General features: G+C 50.5%; 1 protein-coding gene across 1 annotated transcript; it reads left to right on the top strand.

The window, feature by feature from the left end:
* Positions 1 to 9,947: 9,947 nt before the first annotated feature.
* Positions 9,948 to 16,884, top strand: KRT4 (keratin 4). Its single transcript, XM_008539130.2, has 9 exons — positions 9,948 to 10,705; positions 12,351 to 12,565; positions 13,534 to 13,594; positions 13,952 to 14,047; positions 14,614 to 14,778; positions 15,045 to 15,170; positions 15,601 to 15,821; positions 16,076 to 16,110; positions 16,220 to 16,884. The coding sequence occupies exons 1-9, from the start codon at positions 9,989 to 9,991 to the stop codon at positions 16,405 to 16,407; spliced, it is 1,824 nt and encodes a 607-aa protein (XP_008537352.2). The 5' UTR covers positions 9,948 to 9,988; the 3' UTR covers positions 16,408 to 16,884.
* The last annotated feature ends 4,301 nt before the right edge of the window (positions 16,885 to 21,185 follow it).

The raw sequence follows: 21,185 nt of genomic DNA, 5'->3' as shown, positions 1-21,185 counted from the left end.
GCTGTCTGTGGCTCTGGTCTGTCCTGCTTGGGGAGCTGGAATTGTCTATCGATTAACCCCCTGACGGCTGAGGCAGCAACAGTCACATGCTCACTGTGCCCCCATCACCGTGCTGCAAGCACGTCAGCTCAGCACCATTGGGCAGGTGACTTAATCTCTCTGAGCCCCGGTTCCCTCTTTTGTAAAAGCAGGGATGTGATGAGAACATGTGTAAAGCATCTGGCTTATGACGGCCTTGACAAGAATCAGTTCCCTTTGCTTCCCTTTCCCCTGGCTTCTGGTTTCCCAACTCATCACCTGGGAGTCAGATGATTTTTCTCTCAGCCCTCATATCCAGTCACCAATAAAAATTCACATTTTTCCAACAACAGCAGAATACTCATTTTTCTCAAGTGCATACGGAACATTTTCTAGGATAGATCATATGTTAGGCCACAAGACCAGTCTTAGCAAATTCAAGAAGACTAGAATCATACCAAGAGTCTCCTCTGACTGCAATAATATGAAACTAGAAATTAACAACAGGAGGGAAACTGGAAAATTCATGAAGACATGGAAATTAAACAGCATTCTGATGGACAACCAATGGATCAACAAGGATATTCAAAGGGAAATAAAAAAGCATCTTGAGACAAATGAAAATGGAAAAATAACACACCACAACTTATGGGCTGCTGACAAAGCAGTTCTAAGAGAGAAGTTTATAGCTATAAATGTATACATCAAGAAAATAAGGTCTCAAATAAATGACCTAACTTTATGCCTCAAGGAACTAGAAAAGGAAGAATAAACTAGGCCCAAATTTAGCAGAAGGAAGGAAATAATAAAGATTAGAGCAGCAATAAATGAAATAGAGAACAAGAAGACAATAGAAAAGATTAACAAAATGAAGAGTTGGTTCTTTGAAAAGATAAACAAAATTGACAAACTTTTAGCTAGACTAACCAAGGAAAAAAGGTAGGGGACCCAAGTTAACAAGATTATAAATAAAAGAGGAGATATTACAACTGATACCACAGAAATACAAGATATCACAACAGGGCTACTGTGAACAACTATATGCCAACAAAACGGACAACATACAAGAAACGAATAAGAGCCTAGAAACATACAACCTACCAAGACTGAATCAGGAAGAAACAGAAAATCTGAATGGATCAATTACTAGTAAGGAGATTGAATTAGTCATAAAAAAAATCTTCCAGGCTGGCTTGGTGGCATAGTGGTTAAGTTCATGCACTCTGCTTTGATGGCCTGGGGTTTGTGGGTTCGGATCCCGGGTGCTGACCTACACACCCCTCCTCAAGCCATGCTGTGACAGCATCTCACATACAAAATAGAGGACGACTGGCACAGATGTTAGCTCAGAGCCAATCTTCCTCATCAAAAAGAAAAAACAAATCTCTCAATGAAGAAAAGCCCAGGACCAGAAGTCTTCAGAGGTGAATTCTCCCAAACATTTAAAGAAGAATTAACACCTCTCTCTCTCAAACTTTTCCAAGAAATTGAAGAGAAGGGAACAATTCTAAACTTATTTTAGAAGGCCAGCATACCTGATACCAAAGCCAGATAAGGACACTACAAGAAAAGAAAACTATAGGCCAATGTCCCTGATGAACATTGGTGCAAAAATTATCAGCAAAATACCAGCAAACTGAATTCAGCAGCACATTGAAACGATTATACACTATGATCAAGTGGGATTCACCCCTGGGATGCAAGGATGGTTCAACCTATGTAAATCAGTAAATATGATCTATTATATTAATAGAGTGAAAGATAAAAATTGTATGATCATCTTAATAGATGCAGAAAAAGCATTTGACAAAATTCAGCACCTATTTATGAAAAAAACTCTGAAAAAAGTAGGCCATGTATGAAAGCCTGCAGCTAACATCATATTTCAATGGTGAAAGGCTGAAAGCTTTTGTTCTAAGATCAAGAATAAGACAAAGATGCCCACTCTCACCACTCCTATTCAGTATAGTACCAGAAGTCTCAGCCAGAGCAATCAGGCAAGAAAAAGAAATAATAGCCATCAGAATTGGAAAGGAAGAAGTAAAATTTTCTCTATTTGCAGAAGACGTAATTTTACACATATAAAATCCTAAAGACTCCACCAAATAAGTATTAGATCTAATCAATGAATTCAGTCAAGTGGCAGGATAGAAAATCAACATATAAAAATCAGCAGCATTTCTACACACTAACAACAAATTACTGGAAAGAGAAATAAAGAAAATGAGCCCATTTACAATAGCATCAAAAAGAATAAAATACTTGGGAATAAATTTAACCGAGGAGGTTAAAGATCTCGACACTGAAAACTACAAGACAGTGATGAAAGAAATTGAAGAAGACATGAATGAATGGAAAGATAGCTCATGCTCATGGATTTGAAGAGGAATAAATATTAACCAAAGTAATATTAATTAAATTAAAAGCTGTAGTATTGATTAATTAAAATTAATTAGTAATATTAATTAATTAAATGAATTAGTATTACACGTTCTACCCACGGCCATCTATAGATTTAATGCAATCTTTTTTTTTTTGAGGAAGATTAGCCCTGAGCTAACTACTGCCAATCTTCCTCTTTTTGCTGAGGAAGACTGGCCCTGAGCTGACATCCATGCCCATCTTCCTCTACTTTATGTGTGGGACACCTACCACAGCATGGCTTGCCAAGTGGTGCCATGTCCGCACCCGGGATCCGAACCGGTGAACCCCGGTCCACTGAGAAGTAGAACATGCACACTTAACTGCTGTGCCACTGGGTCAGCCCCCTAATGCAATCTTTATCAAGATTCCAATAGCATTTTTTACAAAAGTAGAAAAACAATCCTAACATTCCCTGTGGAACCATAAAAGACCTCAAATAGCCAAAGCAATCCTGAGAAAGAAGAAGAAAGCTGGAGGTACCACACTTCCTGATTTCAAACTGTCTTATAAAGCTATATTAATCAAAACAGTATGGCACCGGCATAAAAACAAACACACAGACTGATAAAGCAGAAATAAACCCATGCGTACACAATCAACCAATATTTGACAAAGGAGCCAAAAACACTCAAAGGAGAAAAGCCTCTTCAATAAATGGTGCTAAGAAAATTATATATCCACATGTAAAAGAATGAAATTATCTTGCACCACTCACAAACATTAATTCTTTAATAGATTAAAGACCTCAATGTAATACCTGAAACCGTAAAACTCCTAGAAGAAAACATAGGGAAAAAGCTTCTTGACATCCGTCTTGGCAGTGATTTCTTGGATATGACACCTAAAGTGTAAGCAACAAAATAAAAAACAAGTGGCACTACATCAAAGCAAAAAGCTTCTGCACAGCAAAAGAAACCATCAGCAAAATGAAACGGCAACACATGGAATGGGAGAAAATATTTTCAAACAAGATATGTGATAAGGGGTTAATATCCAAAACGTATAAATAACTCATACAATTCAAAAGCAAAAAACCAAATAATCCATTTAAAAATTGGACAAACGACCTGAATAAACATTTTCCCAAAGAAGATATTCAAATGTCCAACGCGTACATGAAAAGGTGCTCCACATCACTAACCAGCAGGAAAATGCAAATCAAAACCACAGTGAACTATCATCTCACACCCGTGAGGATGGCTATTGTCAAGAAGACAAGAGATAACAAACATTGGTGAGGATGTGGAGAAAAGGGAACCCTTGTGCACTGTTGGTAAGAGGCAAATTGGTGCAGCCACTATGGAAGATCCTCAAAAAATTAAAAATAGAAATACTATATGATCCAGCAATTCCACTTCTGGGAATATATTTGAAGGAAACAAAATCGCTGTGTCGAGGAGACATCTGCAGCCCCGTGTTCATGGCAGCGTTATCACGACGGCCAAGACATGGAGACAGCCTGAGCGCCCATCGATGGATGAGTGGGTACAGAAGATGCAGTATATATACAATGGAATATTATTCAGCCACAAAAAGAAGGAAATCTTGCTGCTTGCAACAACACGGATGGACCTTGAGGGCATTTTGCGAAGTGAAATATATCAGACAGAGAAGGATAGATAGCGTATGATTTCACTCGTATGTGGAATCTAAAAATATTCATAGAAAAAGAGATCAGATTTGTGGTTACCAGAGGCAGGGGGGTTGGGGGGGGGGAATTGGGTGAAGGATGTCAAAAGGCACAAACTTCCGGTTATAAGGTAAATATATTCTGGGAGTGTAACGCACAACACGATGACTAGAGTTAATAATGCTGTATGGCATATTTGAAAGTTGCTAAGAGAGTAAGTCCTAAAAGTTCTCATCACAAGGAAAACAAATGTTTTTGGTAACTATATGAGGTGATGGACATTAGTTAAACTGATTTTGGTGATCATTTCTCAGTATTTCCATATGTCATCACCATGCTGTACACCTTAAACTTATACACTCTCGTATGTCACTTCTATCTCAATAAAGCTGGAAAAAAATCCACATTTTAATTGGACTTTGTGGTTGACAGATACATTACTTTGCCTGTGACCTTCACAGCAGCCCCAGAATTCAGTGGGGGCACGCCATACTCCTTTTACAGGCGAGGCAATTAAGGCTCACAGAAGTGAATGTTCACACCTGGGGCTGTCGAGTGGGTCAGTGGTGTCCGGGGCTGCTGACGTCAGGCCCAAGTCCTCTGTCCACAGAAGCCACCTCCGTCCCAGCCCCGCTTCCATCACTCCCCAAATCTTACTGATCCCTCCTCCAGTGTGTCTCTTGGAGTCACCCCTTCCGCCTCCATCTCCACGGCTCCCTACTCTGAGCCTGGACCCTGCTCCTCAATCTACACCCAGGTAATTCCCAACTGGCTGAACCCCAGCCCCGGGCCCCCACACCCCAAAACTCTGCTGCCAGATCCACATGACTGAGCCGAGGCTGTCACGGCCCCCTCCCCTCCTTGGGATCCTTAGAGCTCCTGTTGGAATGAACCCTTCTTGACGTCCCCTCTACTCTGAGCTGGTCACTCAGTCACTTCGAAAGAGCCCAGCCACACCCCACAGAAGCTCCCACCGGGGTTATGGGAATGCCAGCCGAGGGATTTGAGCCAAACCCTAAACCACAGCTTAGGAACACTGGGGCCTGGCGCCTGGCTCTCAGCTCCACCTCATGAACTTGGGTGGTCCCCAGAGGCAGTCACACTTTCAGAGTGAGTCTTCTCATGGGGATGGAGTGTAGAGCCCCCACCTTGAAGAATAGCTAATATTTATTGAGTGCTTACTGTGTGCGGGAACAGCTGTCGACCCTCTAACTGTTCACTCTCCACAAGAGCCTAGGAGAGAAGTATGAGTACCAGCCCCATCTTGCAGATGAGTCACTTGAGGCACAGAGAGGTTAAGTAAGTTGTCTAAGATCACACAGCTAGTAAGTAGCACAGCTGGGCGTGGAATCCAAGCAGCCCGGTTTCGGAGCCCAAGTGCCTAACAACTGGGTTATGCTGCTTTTATAGAAAGAGAAACTGGGAAGCAGTGGGGCACTGGAGCCGGAGGGACTTTTGATGTAATCTAGTCCAAACTTCATTTTATAGGTGCGAAAGCTGGGGCTGAGAGGGGTGGAACTTGCTAAAGGCAGAGGAAAACAACCAAACAAACGATTTTATAGAAATTATATTTAGGGCTTAAAAACTAAATAGAGACAGTTTTAACTATCATGAAACAGAACTCAGAGATTGTGTCACCGGCCGGGAAGATCCACCAGCAGCAATGCGTTACTTAGAAACACGGGTTGAAGGCTGGGGACGACCCCGACGCAGGGGTTTCCATACCGAGTTCCTGAAGCCTGAGGACCCCGGGCACTGCTCTCAGGGGTCAGGGGAGGCCAGCAGGTGAGAAGACTGGGGTGCCCTCTTCTGCACCAATCAGAGCATCTCTGCTTTTATCTCTTTTACAAATGGGGCTGCGCATATGATTTTGATGACAAGAACGGCTTTGTTGCCAAAGCATGTTGGGTAGCCCCCCTGCATGCACAGGCCCGGGGTGGGGGACCAGGAGGGGCTGCTCTCTACCCCTGGGAAACCGAGGACCCTGTGCACAGACCCCTCCCCTGCCCTGTAACTAGGAGTCCCCACCCTCTCACTGCCCTCCCGGCCCCTTCCGATAATGCTGACTGGCCCTTTTCTGCAGAATCTCTGATCCCCACCTTGGCTCTGGCTCGCCAAAGAGTGACTCAGGCCCCGTGGGGCGGCCGAAGCCAGGTGACCAACTGAAACGGGTGGGGTGCTTTCCCACAGCACACACTGGGTTTGGGGCTGAGAGAGAGCTGGGTTCAGGATCCCCATAATCCCGGGCTGAACGCGAGGGCTCACCTCCTTCCCCTCCAGGACGGCCCGGAGGCAGCACGCCCTCCTGGCCCTGCTCCATGCCCTGTCAGCCGCTCAGCTTTCTCTGACAAGGTTGGGACAGCAGCCAGAGGAGCGAGGGTCACAGAGGACAGTAGCGGGAGCTAGGGCGGTGGGGTGGGGACCGGCTTTGAGCTCTTGCCTCCAGGTCGAGTGCCCTTGTCTGATCTCTCACCTCCGGCCCAGGTAGGCAGGAGGCATCTTCCCATCTTCAGGGGGAGAGACTCTCCTCTTTGCCCCCCACTTGAGGGTGAACGCTCTCTTGCATGAGAAGCTGTTCCTTATGTCTACCGTCAGTTCCTCATGCTACAGCTGGAGGATTTGCTAAGCTTCTAGCAATTCTGACTTAATAAGGCCACAGGATACAGCTCTAGTCTAGAACACTCTTCCTGTTTGGTTTGAGTTTATTATAGGGTTTGCAATTAAGTTAATTTGGACTTAATTAATTGGAGGATGCAGAATTGGCCCCTTAGGACAGTGTCATCCCTTACTGGGTACTTTTAAGGGCAGGGCCGAATAAACCAAACAACCAATCATGTGACAAGAGCAAGGACAGAGGAGCTGGGATGCCTCTGCAGAAAACGCAGCGTGCTGGCTGAGCCCCCGCTGCTGCTCTGCTGGACCGTAAGCCACGGGTTCGTATAAGCTGCTGTGTATTTCTTTTTCTGCGGGTATTATGCAGGGCACAATCACTGATATAAAGCGCTGTGGTGTAGAATTTAAGGTCACGGTCTTTGAAGTCAGCCAGAGAGGACTGGCCTCCCACCTCCACCACTTCCTAGCTGTGTGGTCTCAGGTAAGTTACATAACCTCTCTGAGCCTCACTGTCTGCAGCTCTAAACTGAGCACAGCAGCGCCTCTTTTGCAGGGTTGTTGTGAAGAATGGGCCCGTCATAAGACAAGCACCCGGTGTCCAGCACACAACGGCGGCTCTAAATGAGAGTCCTTTCTACCTGCAAAGGCCTACAGCCTTTCCGTCTTCTTACTTGCTGTCTTGGGGATGGTGTACGCCTCAACTGAGAGTTAACTTCGCAACAAGTAGCTCATCCGTGGCTCCATGGTTTGGGCGCCCCACAGGCACAAAAGAAGACTGATTGTATATTAAACAGTATTTCTCCCCAAATCCCTTCCACTCCTGCTTGCCTTTTGTTTTGGACACTGGACACAAGTGGACACAACTCCGGGTACAACACGCCACATCATTTTCTCCTAGTGCTCGAGTGTCACAGCCACAGACCATAAGACACCATGACACGTCGTGAGCCACCTGGGGGCTCTGCAGACGCGACCCCTCCTCCCAGCCCACGGAGTCCTCGGCCCACCCCAGGGCAGCCGGAGAACAGAGGGTGACTGAGAGGTGCAGGTGACGTAGCAGGGGTGGAGCTCCGGGGGTCGCTCAGGCTGCATCCTGGCAGGAGGAAAGCAGACGCCCAGACCTCAGCTCCCCAGGGCGGGCCCAGGCCTCCTCTGCTCCTGCCCCTGCAGCCCAGAGACCTGGAGTAGCCCCGCCTTCCTCCCCAGCCGGCCAAGCCTGGGGTCAGGGTGGAAGTCGGTAGGGGGGGGATGCTGGTGGCCTCAGAGCCCGCTTGACCTGCCCAGCCCGTTCACTCAGGTTTGCTCAGGTGCCCAGTACAGGATCGGCTGCTGCACGACTTAGGCAAACCGACTTGTTACTTCTCTGGAGAGGCCAGAGAGTGCACAGCCTTTGGGACCAGACTGATGTGGGTTCGAGTCCCGGCTCCACCACGTGCTCCTGTGTGATCCTGGGGCTACTTGCCCTCCTGGAGCTATCAAGTCATCGTTTGTAAGCACGGCTGTGATGCCGACTCAGAGAGCATTTAGGGAGAGGAATTGATAGCACATATAGAAAGCATCCAGCACAGTGCCTGCACACAGTGGGCACTCAATAAAGACCCACTGAAGGGATGAGTGAAGGGGATGGAGGAGACGGTCCCGGCTCTAGAATGCTCCCTCACTACCGGTGGAGGGACCACCCCTCGGGCTTCCTCCCATGGACGTTTGATGGAGCCTGGAGCCTCCGGTCCTCGCTGCCACGGCTCCTCCGCCCCCTCTCCATCTTCTTAGAGGCCACCTGGGCAGGGGCAGGGAGAGATCAGCAGAGCCAGGATGGGCGGGATGGGGAGAGGGCTGTAGGTTAGAGGAGAGGAAGAGGAGGCAGGGAGAGGGGATGAGGGTGGAGGTGGGGAGAGGAGGAGCTGGCAGAGGCGAGGGCTCCCAGCCAGCCCAGCCTTCCCTGCAGGCCCTGGTCCCTCTTCTCATCCCCCGGGCCCTGCTCTCTCTCTTTGCGTGGAGGGAGCCCTTCGTTTTGGCCGTGATCAGCTTTCGCTCGGTCAGGGGCAGCTCAGGCCTGCAAGAGTTACCCGGGCCCTGATTGCTGCTGTTCCCGGATCTGAAATAGCGGGCTCACGAGGGATTAAGAACAGGGAGCTGCAGATTTGTCTCATTTCTCCTCATCTCAATGGCAAACCCAGGCAGGAAAAGAATGAATGCCTGCCGACCTACTATGTGTTAGGCACCATAGGCCTGTCGTCTCATTACCTATGAGGCAGGTGTCCCATTTTATAGACGAGAGGATGGGTTGAATGGGTTCAGAGAGGTTAGGTGACCTGCCCAAGACTGCACAGCTCCTTAGTGGCAACAGGTGAGATCTGAACATAGATCACTCAGTGGGGAAGAACTCAAGTTAGGGCTTAAAAGTAGGATTTTGTATTCGAAAACATTGGTCTGAGAGGGGGCTTATAGGTTTCACCATTCTACCAAAGGGGTCCCCAGCACCAATCAAGATACAGATTCCTGCCCCTGAGTGCCGGGATGGTTATGGGAAGACAGAACACGCTCTGTCCTGTGGATCCGAGCAAACAGCTGTCAGCAGGTGGGGCAGCAGGGCGCACAGCGAGGGCCCCCGGAGATCGCTGACCTGGAATCCTGCAGACGCAGTGCTGAGCAGAGGCGGGGGAAGGAGCATGCGCTCTGCGGGCCGGGGCTGGGGCTGGGGTTGTGCTATGGCAGGTGTTTCCTCCCCGGCACCTCTGTCTCCTCCGTCCCCAGCTCCTCGCTGGGCACATGGCAGGTTCTCTTGACTGTGTGTCAAGGCGGGGGGAGTCTTGCTCTGGGTTTGGAAGGCTATACGGCTGTAGCACGGACAACCCCTTTCATTGTGTACATGGGGCCAAGTGCACACGGAAGAATAGCAACAATGACAGCGACAGCCGTATGTGCAGTTTCTGACAGTTTACAAAGCACTTTGTTAATCGTGACCTCACTACCCCTGACAGGAGGAGAAGGTAAATATTTGTATTATTTCCAATTTACGGGTGAAGCGACTGAGCCTCGGAGAGTGCCAGACTCCAGGTCTGCAGAGCTGTCGGGGCAGGTGGTGTGCCTGAGCCCAGGCCCTCAGCTTCCAAACGCTGTGCAGCGAGAGGTCGCCTTGTCTGGAGCAGGGAGACCGCTGGGAGGCTGTGAGATGGGAGTGTTGCGGGCGGGGGCCTGCAGGGCTGGGCAGGGCAGGGGCCCACGATTCAGGAGGCCCTGGGGCGCTGGTTCAGGTTCTCCTGGAGCCAAGTGTGCTGGGATCCAGTAACGTGTGCCCTCCGAATGACTTCTGTAGGTGTGTTTAGTGACATGCTTAGCAGGTCCGAGAAGGATGGGCCGGTGCCAAAGGCCAAGCCCAGGGATGTTTCGGATTTTTCCCTTTATGCCCCTGCAACCAAGCCCTGCTGCTCCAGCACATATAAGAGACCCGGGCCGGGGTTGCGGCACTCACCGGCCTGGCCTCTCTCTCGCTTCTCTGACAACTCCGAGCTCACTCTCCTCTCTCCAGCCATGATCGCCAGACAGCAGTGTGTCCGAGGCGGCTCCCGGGGCTTTAGCTGTGGCTCGGCCGTCGTAGGTGGAGGCAAGAGGGCAGCTTTCAGCTCGGTCTCTGTGTCCGGGGGCGCGGGCCGCTGCTCCTCCGGGGGCTTCGGCAGCAGGAGCCTCTACAACCTCGGTGGGAACAAGAGCATCTCCATCAGCGTGGCCGGGGCCCAGCAAGGCGCAGGCTTCGGGGGTGCGGCAGGTTTTGGGGCTGGTGGCTTTGGTGCTGGTTTCGGTGCCGGCAGCTATGGTGGTGGTTTTGGGAGCTCCTTCAATGCACGAGGTGGTGCTGGCTTCCCGGTCTGCCCTGCCGGGGGGATTCAGGAAGTCACCATCAATCAGAGTCTGCTGACCCCTCTCCATGTGGAGATTGACCCTGAGATCCAGAAGGTCCGGACGGAGGAGCGGGAGCAGATCAAGATCCTCAACAACAAGTTCGCCTCCTTCATCGACAAGGTGAGCTGTCCCTTGGCCAGACAAGGTGGTAGAAGCCAGGGTTCCTGCACCCCAGGATCTCAGACCTGCACCTGCCACGGGCATTGGGAAAACCTCTGAATTTCTCTGGGCCCCTGTTTGTCCAGCTGTTAAAGGAGCATCATTACTCTGAGTCTTTCTCTTCTGTCCCATGGCTGGTGGGCAGATAGCTCAAAGCAGTGACTGTTTGGGTTTCCTAGATGTGCTGTGTGTCACTGGGGAAATCACTCAACTTTTCTGGTCCAGTCACCTCAGTTATCAAGTGGGTTCATTGTTTCCCTGCCTTTTCTCAGATTTTGGTTTTGGAAGTTACACAGTTAATAATTAAGAAATTAGCAAATAATTAATTACAGTTAATGTAATCATTTAACTATTGGCACTTCTGTTGTTGGAGCAGAAGGAAACCAGGCTGGTTTCCCAAAAAGGGACAGCCTCTAAAGGCAGATTCTAGGTCCCAACAGGACCTGGAAAGGTCGTCGCTTCATCCTCCTGACTCTGGGTGAAATTGCTCATTTCTCTGGGTCTGTCTGAAGAGAGGAGAGGGTGGGGCTCTCCTTTTCTTTTGTATTCCGACGCCCTTTCCATGCGAAGTCTAGAGATTCAAGTCCTTTTAGCTGAGTGACAGCCAAGGATAATGGGTGATGGCAAGCAGATCAGACCCAGAGAGCTGACTCAGCCAAAGATTAACGCCTGAACGGGTGGGAGGAGCACACTCGGTCAAGGATGCCTGGCTCTCTGTGCATCAAAGTCTCAGTTATCTAGACGTGTGGGGCAAGAACGAGCAGTCTTGGAGTAGACTGAGTGGGAATACTTGCTCTTCTCGCTAGTTTGGATAAACCCATAATAGCTTCAAGAGGCTTTACTGTGACTCTCGGACACACAGCTATAAAAGCAGGACAAAGTTTCGGTGCTTCTTTCTCTCGTCTCCCCTTTTGGATTCAGACTGTGATCAGTCACCCTTACCTGCTTTCCTTTCGATTCGGAAGCACAGAAAGTGGAGATGTCACGCTGAGCTGCTCCCTGGGTTCACCCGGCTCCATCTTTCACGGAGAGAGGGGAAGGGCAGGGGAGTCCCCTTGCATGACCGAGTCTGGCTGAGCCTCAGAGTCTGTCTGGGGCCTTGATCTAAAATAGTTATGCTCAGTTGCATACAGGTTCCCAGGAACACTCCAGGTCCGTTTATAAGTAAGTTTATTTAGAAAATCTTCAGTGAATTTACCATTCCTTTGCCTTGGGTCAGGACCGCTTTGAATGCAAGCCCTCAGACTGTGGTTGTAGTTCTAAATTTTAGTCTATTTTACAGTTTCGTAGAAGTTCAGTGTTCTCAGCAACTCACCCCAGGACCTGGGGATCCCTGTGGGGGAAGTTTTCTTGTGCAGATCAGGCCCTGCTGCTCTGGCTGAGCTCTGTTCTCCATGGCCCACACGGCCCATTGCTGCCCCGGCTCACGAGTGGGGCCACCGTGTTGACTCTAGTGGATGGTGCCTGGTTGTGGTCTGATGGCCTGCTCAGTGGCTCTTGGGCCGCCTGGTTGGCTTGGATTGACTGGGCTGGTGTTGGCCCTGGTCAGCCCTCCTGCCGCAGCTCCGGGCCCTCATCGGTTGGTCGGTGCCTTTTTAACACACAGGTGCGGTTCTTAGAACAACAGAACAAGGTCCTGGAGACCAAGTGGAAACTCCTCCAGCAGCAGACGACCACCACGTCCAGCAAAAACCTGGAGCCCTTCTTCGAGGCCTACCTCAGTGCCCTGAGGAAGCAGGTGGACACGTTGGCCAATGACAAAGGACGCCTGCAGTCTGAGCTGAAGACCATGCAGGACAGCGTGGAGGACTTTAAGACCAGGTGCTGGGGGAGGGAGGGAGGACGCCATCCCACAAATCTGCCCCGCCGTGTGCGGGGGTCCTTGGGCTCCTCTCTACTCATTCAGAATCCCAGACTCTGAAGATATCCCAAGGCGGTCAGGATGGTCCTCTAGTCTGTTCCCCTGTGTCTGCATGGTCACATTTTAGTGGGGTGAGGTCGAGTAATCCTAAGATGCCCCAAACATAAAATGAGCGATACATGTAGGAAGCTGGGCTTGCCATCTACCAACCAGATTAGAAACCAAACAGATGAAAAGTAGTACAGCATGGTCAGAAGAATCCAGGTTGTAAAACCAGGTGGACCGGGTTTGAATACTGATTCCTCCACTTACTAGCTATGTGATCTTGGGTTAGTTGCTTAACCTCTCTGAATCTCAGTTTTCTTCATCTTTAAAATGGGGATAATAGTCACATCTTATAGGTCGTGAGAATTAAATCAAGTTAAATGAGGTGGAGAAGGCACGTAGCACAGTGCTGGACGTATAAGGAACATTCGATCCGTGGTGGCTCTTATAATGCTCACTATGGGATGGAGCTGAGAAAATACCAACCCTCTCTCTCAGTTCACTCCCACACAAAACAGAGAGAACTGGAGCGTTGGCAACACTCCTGAGAATTGAACCCACCAAATGGCCCAAGGACAGCCCTTCTACAAAATAAAATCAACCAGATCATTGCTGGTTCCTCTCCTCATATCTCATCTCCTGAAAATAGTCTTTTTAGGGTTTGGTTTCCACTTCTCTGGATAAACCAGAGTCTAGACTGGTACCTCATACAGGGTAATTATTCAATAAACGCAGGTTGAATGAGTATCTGCACGAACATGGGGAAATGTAGCCAAGTAGTGGATATTTCCCAATGGTTCCGTGTTTGAAAACCAGCAGCGGAGAGCTGAGAAACACTACTCACTGTGGGGCTTCGTCTCTTCCTTCCCATCCCCACCCCCAGGTACGAAGAGGAGATCAACAAGCGCACAGCTGCCGAGAATGACTTTGTGGTCCTCAAGAAGGTGAGAGAGGAAGGGGGCAGTGCTGTGAGGGGCCCCTGCCCTCGGGAGCGGTCTTTGACTTGAATCATGGGTTCGTCTGTCTCTGCCTCATCTCTACCCCATGTGGTGCCATCCAGATCTAACTGAACCAGGGCCTAAGGAATTAAGGTTGGGATAAAAGCCCATTTGGATAACTAACTTCCATGTCTGCAGGGGGCTTTAGGGGCAGAATGTGTCAAATGATGTCTCTCTCCACCTCGCCTGGTGAAGAGAAGCCTTTCCCAGATGCTGCTGAGAACCCCTTTGCGTGTCCTTTAACCCCCTGCCCCCTGTCGGAGTTCCTGGCCCTTGTCTCCTACCCTCCCTCCTCGTCTGCAGGACGTGGACGCCGCCTACATGAACAAGGTGGAGCTGGAGGCCAAGGTGGACGCCCTGAATGATGAGATCAACTTCCTGAGGGCCCTCTACGCTGCGGTGAGGACACCACCCCCCTCCACTCAGGGAACGGAATCCTTTACCTGTGAGGCTGCTGCTTGGAGTCCACAGTTCTTTGAAAGGACCCTTACTTCAGGGCAGTGGGCTCTCCGCAAGGTCAGGGAGAGGAAGGGTTGAAGTGAGGAGACTCAACTGAGAAGTTCTCAAAACCAGGTGCTGTCTTAGAGGAGGCGATTAGATCTAAAGATTGCATGCGATGGAATTTATTGCCACCTAGCATTTCTCTAGAGACATGGATCCATTGTGTTTCCTTCCACCCAGCATACTGAGTGCCCACTGGCGTGGCATGGCATAGAGCTTCCAGGGAGCAGTAATTCCTCATGCTCCTACGTAAAATTGCTTTTATGTCCTGAGATGTCACCAACCACTCGATTTTGACATAGAAATTTACCCTTCCTCTCCTCTCTGCTCTACACATTGGGAATGCCAACTCTGCCTCCATCTGAGCCTGTGGCATGGCCATTTCCACGATGGTGGCAGACTCCTGGTGTCACAGATGAGGAAAGGCTCTCCAGGAAGCCTGATGTGAGACATTTTCTGCACAGGAGCTGTCCCAAATGCAGAGCCATGTCAGCGACACATCTGTGGTCCTGTCCATGGACAACAACCGGGACCTGGACCTGGACAGCATCATTGCCGAGGTCCGCGCCCAGTACGAGGAGATCGCCCAGAGAAGTAAGGCGGAGGCCGAGGCCCTGTACCAGATCAAGGTGGGTGTTGGTGATCTCTCAGGAGGTGGGAGTGGCTTCCGGGGCTCTGCTTTTGATGTCCGTGGGCAGGAGATCATCAGCTCCAGCCCAAGAGAAGTCAGGATGAACTGATTCTTCCAGGCTTCACTGATCCTAGTCTGATTTGAGATTCTGTGACATTTTGTGTTATCCCTGCCGCCTGTGGTTATTCTTGCTGAGTTCACTTGGAAATGGACCCCAACCCAAACACCCCTGACCCCTGGTCGCCTGTGTCTCCCGGGTATTAGGTCCAGCAGCTCCAGACCTCAGTTGACCTACATGGTGACAACCTCAAGAACACAAAGAATGAGATTTCAGAGCTCAACAGGTTGATTCAGAGGCTGCGGGCCGAGATCGAGAATGTCAAGAAGCAGGTAGATGTCACCTCCTTCCAGCCGCAGTCCAGGGCCGGGGGCCTAAGGCAGACGTCTCCTTAGCAGACAAGCAGATAAGGCATCAGGCTAGAAGATCCTGAGCTTTTCTGCAGGGGATTTGTAGTCCTCTACATAAGCCACAGCCAGGTCTTTCCAGCAATATCCTAGCTGACATGACATGACATCCTAGTAATTATGTTTCTTGGGTCGTTTTCATTCGTTTTTCTCATCTTCATCTAATCAGTCTGGTGGGGGCATTGGTGGACTCTGGCTGGAGTGAACGAAATGCATAAGAGTCAGGGAAGGTGGGGAGAAGGACAGGCAGAATCCTGACATCTTAACCGAAGCAAAGCTGCTACAAGAGGGGGGCAGTTGTAGAGGTCCTGATAGCAGGACACTGATGCTGCTTGTCCCACGCTCTTGTCTACAGTGCCAGACTCTGCAGGCATCTGTGGCTGATGCAGAGCAGCGTGGGGAGCTGGCCCTAAAAGATGCCCACAGCAAGCGCACAGAGCTGGAGGCCGCCCTGCAGAAGGCCAAGGAGGAGCTGGCCCGGATGCTGCGCGAGTACCAGGATCTCTTGAGCGTGAAGCTGGCCCTGGACATCGAGATCGCTACCTACCGCAAGCTGCTGGAGGGCGAGGAGTGCCGGTGAGGGGGGAAGGCAGGGTAGGAGCATGAGGAACGGAGAGGTCCAGGGCCCTGGCAGGACCAGGGTACCTCTGCTGGCCACCTGCCTCAGAGCTGCGCTGGTACATTATGAACCAGAACAGTGTTAGACAACAGGTTTACATGCAGGCCTTAAATTTGGCTGCTTAAAGATGGGCAAGGTATTGACACTTGCTTATTGAACGAGACGTGGCTCTGGGCTTGCTGTGGCTCATGGCTCTTTCTGTCCCCCACAGAATGTCTGGAGAATGCCAGAGTGCCGTGAGCATCTGTGAGTACCTTCTGCCCCTGCCGTGGCCGTTCGTTCATCCTGGTTTGGGCTGAGACTCCTGGTGGCCAGCACTGTTGGAGTAACTGTGTCCTTTGCCTTGTTCTCACAGCCGTGGTCAGTGGTGCCACCAGTGCAGGAGGCATAGGTGGAGGATTCGGAGCTAGCGCCGGGTTTGGCCTGGGCAGTGGTTTTGGCTCTGGCTCTGGCTCTGGAAGCGGCTTTGGGTTCGGTGTCGGTGGCAGTTCCAGCAGCAAGACCATCTCCAGCACCACCTTGACCAAGAGATCCCACCGATAGAGAAGACGAGGGTCCTGCAGCCCCTGAGCCCAGCCGGGCCCAGCCCTGGTGTCTCTGTGCTTCCTTCCCCCTGCCTCCACCCTCTTTTTCTGGGGCTTCTCTTAGCAGTGTCACCTCAGTGCTGGGGTGTGGACTCTGCCCTCTTGGAGTTTGGTAGCTTCTTCTCGATTTGGGCTTGGTGACTCCCCTGGAATGGGAGGGGTGTCAGCTGACTCTTCACCTCCACGGGCAGAGGAGAACACAACCAGGAGCTTCATCTCCAGAATTATCATGGTCACAAATGTCCCCTCCCAGCCCAATGCCGTCTCCTACTAGATCCTGGATCTCCCTCTACATCAGGACCAAACTCCTTCTCCATCACTTGGCAGCAACCGGCCCTGCAAGGTCAGGACAAGAGCCACTCAGAGTCCCACCAACTCTTCTCCTTCCCTCTGTCTACCTCTGGGTGCATCTTCAATAAAGCGCTTTTGTCATTCACTCTGAGCAATTGTCCTAGTTCTCTGGGGAGAAGTCTCCAGAATTCGGGTGAAGGTGGAGGAGCTGGGGTCTGAGGGATTTGCCTGTACAGATCAGGGTCATCAGCTAATTTCTCAAGTGTCTAAGTTGCCCAGATTATTGAGGGACGAGTACAGTGTGTGGAGCCTGAAGGCTGCCTGCAGAACAAGTGCACAGACTCAAAACACCCAACAATTATTCAAAGACACCCGTCATAGGCAAAGGCGGGTGGGGGTGGGAGGGGGGGCATGGGTATCTCAGTGCTGGGCCTGCAGTTGTTATCGAAACCAAAGTGGGTTCTCCTCCTGGCGAGTTAAATCAGACTCTCCACCGGAAGTAGTTATCTCACAAAGTAGAGTATATTTGTGACAAGTAGGAGACCATGTGGAATCATTTCCAGAGTCATGGCGTCCCTGAACAAAGGGAAGCAGGGATGTTTATTTCAGATGGGGAATGGATATTCAAAAGGGAGAGGTGAGTATTCGCTTGTGCAGGCTCAGATGGAAAACGTGCTTCCATGTACACTGCAGGTTATGGGAATGAGGCCTAAGCTCCTCCTGGAGAGATTTTAGCGTTAAAAATAAGGCACAGGTCCTAGAGCGCAGCTCGTGTGGTGGGGCTTGGTCTGGTTCAGGGAGGTTGGTGATTGCGTCTCCTTAACATAACAAAAGGAAAAAACAATTTGGAAAAACAGTGAAATGCTTCCAAACCCACCCTTGAGTTCTTTGGGGCAACTAGTTGGTGACACAGTGAACCTGGAGGGAAGGCGTCCAAGTCGGGAGGTGTGGGGCGCAGGGCAGGTGCGAGGACAGGCAGTCAAGGGGTCTCCCCTGAATACAGAGCGAGAGGTTACGGAGCTTGTGGAGAGTTTATACTCAGTGTCTCGCAAGGCCTCCCTGTTTGCATCGAACTCCATGCATGGGGCTCAGTCCCACCGGACCAGCCAGGCTTCAGGAACTTGTTGGTGGAACCAACCGGGTCACGATCATTGGATGGAGGAGTGAAAGCACGTCCTCCTCGTGGAGCTTTCATGCCGTGCTCCCTTCCCCGTCCTCTCAGGGGTTACGTCTGGGCTCCCTTCCCCATCTTCTCAGGGGATTATGTCTGGGCTCATGGTCTATGTGACCGTCCCGGAGCGGTGGGAGAGTGGGGGGACACGAGGCAGGTCTCCTGGAGCAGTAGAGGTGAAGCTGCCTGGTTGCAGCCAGCCCTGGAAGTTCTGGTTGGTGAAATGCAGAATGGGGGTGAGGACAGCTGGGGTGGGGGTCTGCGTATAGTCCTTGTGGACACCCTGTTTCTATACTGGACCATTTCCTAGGCCTGGAGCAGCATAACCTTCTGTCGACGAAAGTAATCCATAACCAATCTATAAATGAAAATTTGGGTGAGTTTATTCTGAGCTGAAATCTTAGGGTTATAACCTGGGAGAGTCTTTCCACAACGGAACAGAGAACTCCAAAGAAGTGAGGTGTACAGAGTGGTTATATACCCCCAGGCAGGACGTTTTGCATATGATTGAAATGTCCCTCCCACAATAGTCACAAGGTTGCCCTGTGGGCACAGCGCTTGATGGACAGAGCAGGTAGTGGGTCTGCTATCTTGGTGGGCGTAGCAGGAGGCAAGTCTATTGTCTCGAGCTGGGTGGTCACAGGTGAGCACAGGAATCAGTTCCTAGCCTAAGGAAAGATGCTTAATCCTTAAGGAAATGCCAACGTTGGGAGGGGGAGGGAAGTTGCACCTTTATCTCAAGGGCCTTTTGCTCTTGCCACAGGGAATCTCTAAAGCAGATATACAATGCATGCTCAACGGCCTCCGTCAGGCCCTTTTGGAAAGACAAGTTCAGGCTGAATTAGGTTTATACCAAATGGCTTCCTCATATACTCCAATATATCCTATTGCTTGCCATTTTTATTTGTCACTTTCCTTCTCCAGAGGGAGACCACACAGCTCCTCGTGCGCACTCTGACCTGGATCCCTCCTACTGCCGGGCAGAGTGCACTTATCCCCTTGGCCACCCAAATGGTGCCTCCCACGCTCGACTGCCAGGGAGTTCATTCAAACTCCAATCCTTCCAGGGCAGTGCCCATGGGCCCTTATTGTGCCCCAGGCCAATCCCTGCCCACGGGGCCTTTGTACGGATCCTGAGGCAGGCTCAGGGCAGCAGGGGCGGAGCAGCCGAGGGCTAATCCCAGGGGCTGGTGCTCCGTGGGCAGGGGCCTTTCACCAGGAGCAGCCGCTCCCTGGGTTGGAAGCTGGGTCCTTCACAAGCTCTGCCCTAATCTCCCCATTGTCTGGGAGCTCACCCCATGTGTCAGAAGAGGAAGTCTTTGACTTCTTCCCTTCACGGCACCCTTCCCCGGGGGAAAATGCTGAACTGGCTCTTTTCTGAGTTGCTGGGGTGAGGAGGAGGCCTCAAGGGTTGGAAGTGATGAGGATTTTTAGGCTGCTTAATTTTAAAACAGTTTATGATGAGGATTTTTAGGCTGGTTACTTTTAAAACTACAGATAAGAAGCAGGCTCCGAGGAGTGGAATTTGCTTGCCCTTTGATCAGAGACAGTTGCATTTGTGAAGGAAATCTCCATGACTCCCTTTCTGCACCAGGAGGAAGGGGGGATGGCCTTATCTCTGGAAACTCTTAATGGGGAAGGCAAGAACTTAAGTTGTTTACTGTCTGGCAACCTCGTGTAACTGACCCCCCACCCCCAAATCCTCCTTTGTCTTTAGTTGAAGATAATATTTGAGCGGTGACTTCTGTCATTTACTCAATCCGGTTTGATTCTTATCTAAAAGTTGTGGGACCGCCCAATGGCTGGGCCCTACCGGCACTGGTACCATTTTAACTTTTTTTCCTTTGTCTTGTAAAGAGATGACTCACATACCCATGCCTTAAATTTAGCCCTAACCCTCAACTCGGGGAAGCAGCAGGAGCTCTGACTGCCCATGGGTCCTGTCCCCACACACCAGCTCTGCCTGCCCATGGGTCCTGTCCCCATGCCAGTGGGGGCAGCAGAAGTGGCAGCAGCAGGAGCTCTGACTGTCCATGGGTCCTGTCCCCATGCTATTCTATACTATTCTCTAAATAAAAGAGCACTACTGCCAGATCTTGAGAGTCTAAGAAATCTTTCTTTCGACTCCTCGGCTCACCGACCCCGCATCAGAAGCAGGGGAGGGCTTCTCAGGTTCACCCACCAGGAGGCTGTAGGTTGTGATGAGTCCCAATGAGAAACTGGACACAGGTGAATGAATTTCTCATGCCCTCTGGGCAGGCGAAGGGGCCAGCCAGCCTGAGGGGCACTGCTGGGTCCCAGGGGCCTCTTCAGTTGAATTTAAAGATTTAGACACAAAGTCAGGTCGTCGATTATATACGTGATGTGTATCTTAGAATAAACGTGTTTGTATTTATAGGCAAGTGGTTATGTGAGTGTGTTTGTTTTCTATTTGTATAAGAAGACCTCTGTTCCACATAAAAGAGGAAAGACATTCATGTTGGCCTCTGTTTCCAGAACAGTCCAGGGCAGTGGAGGATCCTGGCCATGATCACAGGTTTGGAGTTGGCTGGCTAGTCAAAGGGGATTATCTGGGGTAATCTGAGATCACAGGGGCCACCCTTCTCCTAGATCCTTTGAACTGGATTCTGGCCAGCTCTGCGTGTTCAGGGGAACTATGGAGACACAGGTTGCATTACCTACCTCTTGGCCTCTTGGGGGACCCCATGCTCTATGCGACCCCCAGCAATGCTTTACCTGGAGGTTTACTGAAATTACTTCTCACATTGTGATGGCCCAACTGTGGGTTGGCAAGCCTTTAACTTATTTGATTCATCTGTCCTGACCCCCACTCTCTAAGCTCTGGACTTTGAGTCCTGGCTGCAACCTCACCTTGGTTTGTCTCGGGCTCCTGGCTTCCAAGCAACGCTCATATTTGCATAGCCCCCTCCCCCTTTACCGAGAACCTCTGTTCTGGGTCCAGACTTCTCCGTTTCAGAAAATTCTTGCCACCACGTCTGAAGTCTCCCTCCCTTGTTGCTAGTGAAAACAGAAGGATATAGCAAAGAGGGGTTTATCTAGTGTTGTCCCGTTGGGGGATTCTGGTTTAGCTTACTTTGGCTTCTAAGACCAGAGGACCTCGGAATAAGGCATGTCCACCACCGCATCTTGGGTGGATGGTCCAGGTTTAGTGAGACAGCTATCTAGGGAAATCATTGAGGGGGCCGTGCCCCATTTGTGACGCTTCAGGGCATGGTAGTAGCAGGGAAGGCTTAGGGAAGAAGCCATTTCAGCAC

The sequence above is a fragment of the Equus przewalskii genome, chromosome 5 (genome assembly GCF_037783145.1).
Source record: "Equus przewalskii isolate Varuska chromosome 5, EquPr2, whole genome shotgun sequence".
In the NCBI taxonomy this organism is placed as follows: Eukaryota; Metazoa; Chordata; class Mammalia; order Perissodactyla; family Equidae; genus Equus; species Equus przewalskii.
Note: the sequence above shows the minus strand (reverse complement) of the source record. Positions and strands in the feature narration are given on the sequence as shown.